This window comes from Oncorhynchus masou, chromosome 22 (genome assembly GCF_036934945.1).
Source record: "Oncorhynchus masou masou isolate Uvic2021 chromosome 22, UVic_Omas_1.1, whole genome shotgun sequence".
NCBI lineage: Eukaryota > Metazoa > Chordata > Actinopteri > Salmoniformes > Salmonidae > Oncorhynchus > Oncorhynchus masou.
This window is the reverse complement of record NC_088233.1, coordinates 37,759,549-37,770,014: the sequence shown is the minus strand read 5'-3', so window position 1 is coordinate 37,770,014 and position 10,466 is coordinate 37,759,549. Positions and strand designations below refer to the sequence as shown.

Below are 10,466 nucleotides of genomic sequence, written 5' to 3'. Positions count from 1 at the left end.
CACGCACGCCTCCAACTCAATCATCAAGTTTGCGGACGACACAACAGTGGTAGGCTTGATTACCAACAACGACGAGACGGCCTACAGGGAGGAGGTGAGGGCCCTTGGAGTGTGGTGTCAGGAAAATAACCTCACACTCAACGTCAACAAAACTAAGGAGATGATTGTGGACTTCAGGAAACAGCAGAGGGAACACCCTCCTATCCACATCGATGGAACAGTAGTGGAGAGAGTAGCAAGTTTTAAGTTCCTCGGCATACACATCACAGACAAACTGAATTGGTCCACTCACACAGACAGCATTGTGAAGAAGGCGCAGCAGCGCCTCTTCAACCTCAGGAGGCTGAAGAAATTCGGCTTGTCACCAAAAGCACTCACAAACTTCTACAGAGGCACAATCGAGAGCATCCTGGCGGGCTGTATCACCGCCTGGTACGGCAACTGCTCCGCCCTCAACCGTAAGGCTCTCCAGAGGGTAGTGAGGTCTGCACAACGCATCATCGGGGGCAAACTACCTGCCCTCCAGGACACCTACACCACCCGATGTTACAGGAAGGCCATAAAGATCATCAAGGACATCTACCACCCGAGCCACTGCCTGTTCACCCCGCTATCATCCAGAAGGCGAGGTCAGTACAGGTGCATCAAAGCTGGGACCGAGAGACTGAAAAACAGCTTCTATCTCAAGGCCATCAGACTGTTAAACAGCCACCACTAACATTGAGTGGCTGCTGCCTACACACTGACACAACTCCAGCCACTTTAATAATGGGAATTGATGGGAAATGTTGTAAATATATCACTAGCCACTTTAAACAATGCTACCTTATATAATGTTACTTACCCTACATTATTCATCTCATATGCATACCTATATACTGTACTCTATATCATCAACTGCATCCTTATGTAATACATGTATCACTAGCCACTTTAACGATGCCACTTTGTTTACATACTCATCTCACATGTATATACTGTACTCGATACCATCTACTGTATCTTGCCTATGCTGCTCTGTACCATCACTCACTCATATATCCTTATGTACATATTCTTTATCCCCTTACACTGTGTATAAGACAGTAGATTAGGAATTGTTAGTTAGATTACTTGTTGGTTATTACTGCATTGTCGGAACTAGAAGCACAAGCATTTCGCTACACTCGCATTAACATCTGCTAACCATGTGTATGTGACAAATAAAATTTGATTTGACATTGCTCATCATAATATTTATATATTTCTTAATTCCATTCTTTCACCTTTAGATGTGTGTATTGTTGTGAATTGTTAGATATTACTGCACTGTTGGAACACAAGCATTTCGCTACACCCGCAATAACATCTGCTAAATATGTGTATGTGACCAATAGAATTTGATGTTCATTATGTCAGGTTTCATGTTCTGTGTGAATCCCAGGAAGAGTAGCTGCTGCTTTAGTACCAGCTAATGGGGATTCTAATAAAATACCAAATACCAATACCTTGCCATTTTGATTTATTTAACCTTTATTTAACTAAGCAAGTCGCTGAAGAACATTCTTATTTACAATGACAGCCTACTTGTAAAGCCCCACCGGCCAAACCCTCCCCTAACGATGCTGGGCCAATTGTGCTCCGCCCTATGGGACTCTCGATCACGGCCGGTTACAGCCTGGGATCGAACCCGGATCTGTAGTGACGCCTCTAGCATTGCGATGCAGTGCCCTAGCGCCCCTGGAGAATGCCGATGGCTAAAATCATTTCATGCTGAAACGCACACACACTGACACACATATATACATGTCTATATTTAATCTTAAAAAACACACTGAGGTACACAGTGAAGGAGGCATCAGTCAGAGTAGCCTGTCGTGTTGTTCAAGCTGCCTGTGGAACTGGTAGAGATTGACTGATGGACACACACTGCCCTTCAGTAACTAGCAAAGCAAATGACCTATGAAGACACAAATGACTGGTATCAAATAGTAAAACATACACAATACCTCTCTGGCATTCTCCATCTAATATCTTGAAAACAATACATGTTAAGGCACACAAGTTTAGGTATAAGTCTTTGATTAAGAGCATTGATGTATTGGAGGATGATAAGGTCATAGGGTTCATCCCAGTTTGACCCTGATGTCCTGGCCGTAAAAGAGCACCTGCAGCAGGATGGCAATGTCTATGAGGATCTGGACTGCCCCACACATCCAGAACTGGGACGGGCTGTGGTTCATCACAAAGTACGTCGTCTTGAAAATGTCTCCAGCAGTCCACAGCAGCACCATCTTCACACTGATACAAGAGAGACAATGAGAAAGAGTAAATCTGTAGCAAGCTATGACAAAGAACAATGATTATCCACCATTTTATAAATGTTTAAGGTAATTTTCCCTGTAAATAGCCATGTTATTTTCTACTTGTTATTCACTGTGTATTTCCTTCTTGCGTCACTATTTATATTTGTATCTTAACATTAACTCTGCATTGTTGGAAATGGACCCATAAGTAAGCATTTCACTGTTAGTCTACACCTGTTGTCTACAAAGCATGTGACAAATAAAACGTCATTTAGATTTAGATTTGATCCCCATTTGGGAAAACAACATCTGTTGTCCACACGTAAAGATAGGCACATCAATGAGCTGATGCCAGGACTCAACAGTATCATTGTTTCCTAAATGCAATCTGAAATCAGTACACAACAGAATGTCTGAGGAGCAAAAGAGAACAGCAGATAAACAATCAAGGAACAGAGTAAAGTGGCCAGCAAAACAATGATTGATCAGGCAGAGCGCTGCCTGGACATCAGCAGTGCAGGCTAATACCCTCAAGAGGAGCACAGCAGCTAACTCCACAGCAAAACTTATTCAAAAACATTTTGAGTGAGAATGATTACCATTGAACTGAAGACAGACTGCTGAAAAGCAATTGAAGGCTTTATTGTAGAGTGATTCTATAGATTTGTTTACTGTGAGTTTCGCCTGAGTCCATGTTGTCATGCAGATGAGATATTTGCTAAATTATCATTGTGTGTAAAAAATATAAGTGCAGTATCAAAGGGTAAACCGTTTCTTATTAACTTAAAACAGCTGAGACTTGCTTTCACTGTTCTGCTGATTTGTATTGCATGTTTATCAAACTTAAGTTGAGAGTTGATTCAAAGATACTGTATTTAACATCAGAAACCTGCTTGATTCACTCTCCTTTGATCAAAATGCTGAGTGATGCTTCCATTGTCACTGAGGTCTTATTTATATTCAATGTCAAGCATGTGTTATCAACTATTCTAGAATTGAGTACATGTGTAAATGTTTAGTGGTTTGTATGGGTTGAAATAAAAGGTGAGTGCATGTGTATATGCTGAGAGGTTTGTATGGGTTGAAATAAAGGTGAGTGCATGTGTATATGCTGAGAGGTTTGTATGGGTTGAAATAAAGGTGAGTGCATGTGTAAATGCTGAGAGGTTTGTATGGGTTGAAATAAAGGTGAGTGCATGTATATATGCTGAGAGGTTTGTATGGGTTGAAATAAAGGTGAGTGCATGTGTATATGCTGAGAGGTTTGTATGGGTTGAAATAAAGGTGAGTGCAAGTGTATGTGGACACATCTATAGCATATGACGTGTTTGTATACAGACCAGGAAGAATACCCTCACTGTACACGAATGTGTAGGTCAGCAAAGGTCAGTCTGCACTGTAGAGGCTGTAAGGGTGTGAGGAAAAACTCATATGTTGATGCATTAATGGACAAAGGATGACTATACATAAACAATTCAAGTCACATACAGACAAATCTGTGAATAGGCGACAGTACAAAACAGTTATGCTGGCTATGCTCATAGATGGGGACTCTCCGAATTGCCATTCCACAGGGAAATCCAGTCTTTCTGATGGGCTAAAAGTTCAGAATATGTCCTCTACCACACAAGATGAGCTCTCCTTTCCAGCAGAAACCCTCCCACTAATCCCCCCAACTTAAATGTTAGATTTTTTACATTCCCCCTATCTTTTCTCTCCCGCCGTCATATTTGCTAATTTCTTTGCTCTAGAGACGGCAAACATCATTAACAAGGATGAATCATTAACAAGGTAATTAACAGGGGCGGGTCATCTGTACAAGAGCAGCACATCACAATGGAGACATTTATGTGTCACTTGTTAAGTCCTATTCAATCAGTGTAGCTGAAGGGGAGGAGACAGGTTAAAGAACGATTTTTGACAATTGAGACATGGATTGTGTGTGTGTGCCATTCATAGGATGAATGGGCAAGACATAAGATGTAATGCCTTTGAAAGAGATATGGTAGCAGGTGCCAGGCGCACCAGTGTGTGTGTGTCAGGAACTGCAACAGTCTCTCGTGTGTATCAAGAATGATCGACCACCCAAAGGACAACCAGCCAACTTGACAACTGTGGGAAGCATTGTAGTCAACATGGGCCAGCATGCCTGTGGAACACTCAAGACACCTTGTAGAGTCCATGCCACAATAAATTGAAGCTGTTCTGAGGGCAAAAGGGTGTGCAACTCAATATTAATAAGGTGTTCATAATGTTTTGTACACTCGGTGTATGTAAATATACTGTCCACCGACTACAGCTCAGCATTCAACCCCATAGTTCCCACCAAGCTCATCACCAAGCTGGTGACCTTGAGACTTAACACCTCCCTCTGTAAAAAGATCCTGGACGTCCTGACAGGATGGCCCCAGGTGGTGAGGATAGACAACACCTCTGCCACGCTGACCCTCAACACAGGGGCCCATCAAGGGTGTGAGCTTAGTCACCTCCTGTACTCACTGTTCACCCACGCATGACTCCAACATCAAGTTTGCTGATGACACAACTGTGGTAGGCCTGATCACTGACGGCGAAGAGACAGCCTACAGGGAGGTTAGAGACTTAGTGTTAGTGTGGTGCCATGACAACCTCTCCCTCAACGTCAGTAAGACCAACGATCAGAACGTGACTACAGGAGAAAGAGGGGAGAGCACCCCCCAATCCATAGGTCGCCTGGAGGTTAGAGCAATGGGCCAGTAACCGAAAGGTTGCTAGTTCAAATACCAGATCAGACAAGGTGAGAAAAAAATGATCTGTTGCTGTGCCCTTGAGCAAAGCACTTAACTCTAATTGCTCCAGGGGCGCTGTACAATGGCGACCCTGGCCGTGACCCCACTCCCTAAAATATAATTTTCCAGCTCAAAAAACATTGCCCGGGTCATACCATCACTCTCCCAGCCAAATGCAGAGAAACTCATCCACACCTTCAATTTCTCTTTGACCAACTACAGCAATGCACTGTTTGGGGGCCTCCCAGCAAAATCACTACCGAAGCTCTCAATATTAGGAAAGAGTTCCTAATGTTTGGTATACTCGGTGTACAGGATCGATTTCAAAATTCTCATGCATTTAAAGCCTTGAATGGATTGAGCCCCACCTACGTCTACAACCTCATCTCAATAGCGAGCCACCTGACACTCTCCTCTACAGCCACTGCCTCAAGTCCCCAAAACACATCTCCAAACTATGGGGGACCGAGCCTTCTGCTCCCTTGCCCCTCAGCTATGGAATGCTTTCCCTAATAATCTGAGAGCCGCTCCATCAATCAAATTTCAATCAATCAAATGTATTTATGAAGCCCTTTTTACATCAGCCGATATTACAGGGTGCAATACAGAAACCCAGCCTAAATCCCCAAACAGCAAGCAATGCAAATGTAGAAGCACGGTGGCTAGGAAACACTCTATAAAGGCAGGAACCTAGGAAGAAACCTAGAGAGGAACCAGGCTCTGAGGGGTGGCCTGTCCTTTTTTGACTGTGACGGTGTGGAGATTATAACAGTACATGGCCAAGATGTTCAAACATTCATAGATGACCAGCAGGGCCATATAATAATAATAATAATCACAGTGGATGTAGAGGGTGCAACAGGTCAGCACCCCAGGAGTAAATGTCAGTTGGCTTTTCATAGCCGATCATTCAGAGTTAGAGACTGCAGGTTTGGTAGAGAGAGAGAGAGAGCTTCGAAAACAGTAGGTCTGGGACAGGTAGCACATACAGTGAACAGGTCAGGGTCTCATAGCCGCAGGCAGAACAGTTGAAACTGGAGCAGCAGCACGACCAGGTGGACTGGGGATCACTCAGAACTTTTAAAACGGGCCTGTTACGCCCTGACATTAGAGAGCTTTTTATAATCTCTATTTTGGTTTGGTCAGGGTGTAATTTGGGTGGGAATTCTATGTTCTATTTTTGTATTTCTTTGTTTTGGCCGGGTATGGTTCTCAATCAGGGATAGCTGTCTATCGTTGTCTCTGATTGGGGATCATACTTTGGCAGCCTTTTTCCCTTTTGTGTTTGTGGGAAGTTGACTTCTATTAGTGGCACTTAGCTCTCGTAAGCTTCACGGTTGTTTATCCTCTTGATGCTATGGGGGCGCTATTTCATTTTTGGATGAAAAACGTTCCCGTTTTAAACAAGATATTTTGTCACAAAAAGATGCTCGACTATGCATATAATTGATAGCTTTCATTTACATTACATTTAAGTCATTTGGCAGACGCTCTTATCCAGAGCGACTTACAAATTGGTGAATTCACCTTATGACATCCAAATCTTTCGAAAGAAAACACTGACGTGTCCAGAACTACCAAGATATTTTCTGTGCGTGCCCTAGAACGTGAGCTTCAGGCAAAACCAAGATGAGACGGCATCCAGGAAATGAGCAGGATTTTTGAGGCTCTGTTTTCCATTGTCTCCTTATATGGCTGTGAATGCGAGAGTAGTAAGTCTGCCCTTTCTGTCGTTTCCCCAAGGTGTCTGCAGCATTGTGACGTATTTGTAGGCATATCATTGGAAGATTGACCATAAGAGACCACATTTACCAGGTGTCCGCCCGGTGTCCTGCGCCGAAATTGGTGCGCAAAAGTCAGCTGCAAGTATTTTTCCATGGAATTTAGAGAAGAATGCAAGCTTCCACGAACGATATATCAATGAAGAGATATGTGAAAAAACACCTTGAGGATTGACGTTTGCCATGTTTGACAACGTTTGACAACGTTTGCCATGTTTCGGTCGATATTATGGAGTTAATTCGGAAAAAGTTTGACGTTGTAGGTGACAATTTTCGGTTCGTTTCGGTAGCCAGATGCGATGTACAAAACGGAACGATTTCTCCTACACACAGACGCTTTCAGGAAAAACTGCGCATTTGGTATGTAACTGAGAGTCTCCTCATTGAAAACATCCGAAGCTCTTCAAAGGTAAATGATTTTATTTATTTGGTTATCTGGTTTTTGTGAAAATGTTGCGTGCTAAATGCTACTCAAAATGCTAAGCTAGCTTTGCATACTCTTACACAAATTAGTCAATTTCTATGGTTCAAAAGCATATTTTGAAAATCTGAGATGACAGTGTTGTTAAGAAAAGGCTAAGCTTGAGAGCAGACGCATTATTTTCATTTTATTTACGATTTTCAGAAATCGTTAACGTTGCGTTATGCTAATGAGCCTGAGGCTTTAGTCACGATCCCGGATCCGGGATGGGGAGTTAAGAGGTTAACTTGTTTCTTGTTTTGTTGGCGACATTCCAGAATAAAAGGAAAATGTACGCTAACCACGCTGCACTTTGGTCCACTTCTTTCGACGGCCGTGACAGGAGCTTAAATCCCACTTCTACACACTTTTTTTCATAGTCCTCGTCCCAATCTAAAATATATTTCGCACCTAGCCAACTATTACCATTTTACCTGCCTTGATAGTAAATGTATTTAGTTATTGTATATATGTTTTTTTTTAATTTTACGTTTTGCTCAGTAGAAGGGTTTGGCGGTATCCAGATTCTCAAACCGTCATACCGTTTATGTACCATACCAGGGTATATGGTATTACTGAATGTGCACACAAGGGGCACTATTTTTGGCGCACACAACAATTAAGGCAACAGGGATCTTGATCTAGGAGGGGATTGAATGTCTCTGCTGTAACCAAGAAGCTTGATCTTAACATCTAGCCAAAAGCATAGCTGGGGCCCTGAACTGGACATAATTCATCTGACACATCTTAGATTACTTATAGTTAGAAGCGATGGCGTGGCACATACCCCCACAACACCTGCAAGGCGGGGGTGCCCCTGAAACCCCCTCAAATTTATATTTTGAAATATCCTGGTATACGGTATATCATCCAAGCCTACTCAGTAGAGATTTGAGATAACTAATTAAAAGCGCTTCTCAAATTAAATGTATTATTATTCTGTATATTTTTTTATTTGACCTTTTTTTAACTAGGCAAGTCAGTTAAGAACAAATTCTTATTTTCAATGACGGCCTAGGAACAGTGGGTTAACTGCCTGTTCAGGGGCAGAACAACAAATTTGTACCTTGTCAGCTCGGGGATTTGAACGTGGACCTTCCAGTTACTAGTCCAACGCTCTAATCACCAAGATAACATAGCTGCTGTCACAAACTCCAAACACTACACAGTTGTTACTGCCTAGTTGGAAAAACAATTTATGTATTTACAGCATTCATATAAATTGATTATTATCAGGTTTTTGCTTTGGTGGACCTTTAAAGAAATATATACATTTGTAAATAAAACTCATAAATTAAAGTATTTATATCAAATTGTTCTTCTTGTAGCCCTGGTTGTCCTGAAAATAACATTGTTACATAGTTAACTGTGAGGTTGAACATAAGGCATGCAGATAAATGCTGATTTTTGCTCGGGTCTCGGGATATGATGGTCCACACACCCACACAGTCATGAAGAGAGCACAACAGCACCTCTTAGGAGGGAGTTGAAAGTCTGTGTTGCCCAGCAACAGCCCCAAAACATCACTGCTCTAGAGGAGATCTGCATGGAGGAATGGGAAAGAATACCAGCAACAGTGTGTGAAAACCTTGTGAAGACTTACAGAAAACGTTTGACCTCTGTTATTGCCAACAAAGGGTATATAACAAAGTATTGAGAAACTTTTGTTATTGACCAAATACTTATTTTCCACCATAATATGCAAATAAATTCATTAAAAATCCTACAATGTGATTTTCTGGATTTTTTTCCTCATTTTGTCTGTCATAGTAGAAGTGTACCTATGATGAAAATTACAGGCCTCTCATCTTTTTAAGTGGGAGAACTTGCAATTGGTGGCTGACTAAATACTTTTTTTGCCCCACTGTATACACACACACACACACACACACACACACACACACACACACACATACATACATATATATATTACACACATACATACACACAGTACCGTTCAAAAGTGTTGGGTCACTTATAAATGTCCTTATTTTTGAAAGAAAAACATTTTTTTTGTCCATTAAAATAACATCAAATTGATCAGAAATACCGTGTAGACATTGTTCAAAAACGGCAGATTTTTAATGGAATATCTACATAGGCGTACAGAGGCCCATTATCATCAACCGTCACTCCTGTGTTCCAATGGCACGTTATGTTAGCTAATAGTTGAGTGTCTGGAGCATTTGTGGGTTCAATTAAAGGCTCAAAATGGCCAGAAACAAAGACTTTCTTCTGAAACTCGTCAGTCTATTCTTGTTCTGAGAAATGAAGGCTATTCCATGCGAGAAATTGCCAAGAAACTGAAGATCTGGTACAAAGCTGTGCACTACTCCCTTCACAGAACAGCGCAAACTGTCTCTAACCAGAATATAAAGAGGAGTGAGAGGCCCCGGTGCACAACTGAGCAAGAGTACAAGTACATTAGAGTGTCTAGTTTGAGAAACAGACGCTGCACAAGTCCTCAACTGGCAGCTTCATTAAATAGTACCTGCAAAACATAATTCTCAACGTCAACAGTGAAATTGTGACTCCGGGATGCTGGACTTCTAGGCAGAGTTCCTCTGTCCAGTGTCTGTTCTTTTGCCCATCTTAATCTTTTCTTTTTATTGGCCAGTCTGAGATATGGCTTTTTTTTGCAACTTTGTCTAGAAGGCCAGCATCCCGGAGTCACTTCTTCACTGTTGACGTTGAGACTGCGGTTTTGCGGGTTCTATTTAATGAAGCTGCCAGTTGAGTACGCCAGTTGAAGTGTCTATACACTACATACGTACACATAATACACACGCATCATATGCTGCTGCTACTCAGTTCTTTATTTTTCTTGTATTATTATCTATCTTGATGCCTTGTCAATTTACCCTGCCATGTACATACAGTGCCTTCAGAAAGTACACCTTTAGGCTTTTTCCACATTTTGTTGTGTTACAGCCTGAATTTAAAATAGATTACATTTAGATTTTGTGTCACTGATCTACACACAATACCCCATAATGCCAAAGTGGAATTAAGTTGTTATAAATGTTTACAAATTAACTCAATGAAAAGCTGAAATGTCTTGAGTCAATAAGTGTTCAATCCTTTTGTTATGGCCTGATCTGTTTCACCTGTCTTTGTGCTTGTCTCCACCCCCCTCCAGGTGTCGCCCATCTTCCCCAATTATCCCGTGTAT

At 41.8% G+C, this 10,466-nt stretch overlaps 1 protein-coding gene across 3 annotated transcripts in view; it reads right to left on the bottom strand.

Annotated features, from left to right (window-relative positions):
* Positions 1–1,505: 1,505 nt before the first annotated feature.
* The window catches only part of si:dkey-246g23.2 (solute carrier family 66 member 2), a 71,846-nt gene continuing 62,885 nt past the window's right edge, over positions 1,506–10,466 (bottom strand). For all 3 annotated transcript variants that reach the window (XM_064930077.1, XM_064930079.1, XM_064930078.1), the window contains exon 5: positions 1,506–2,280. In XM_064930077.1, coding sequence (XP_064786149.1) covers positions 2,106–2,280 — 175 coding nt within the window. In that variant the 3' untranslated portion in view covers positions 1,506–2,105. The remainder of the gene's footprint in view (positions 2,281–10,466) is intronic.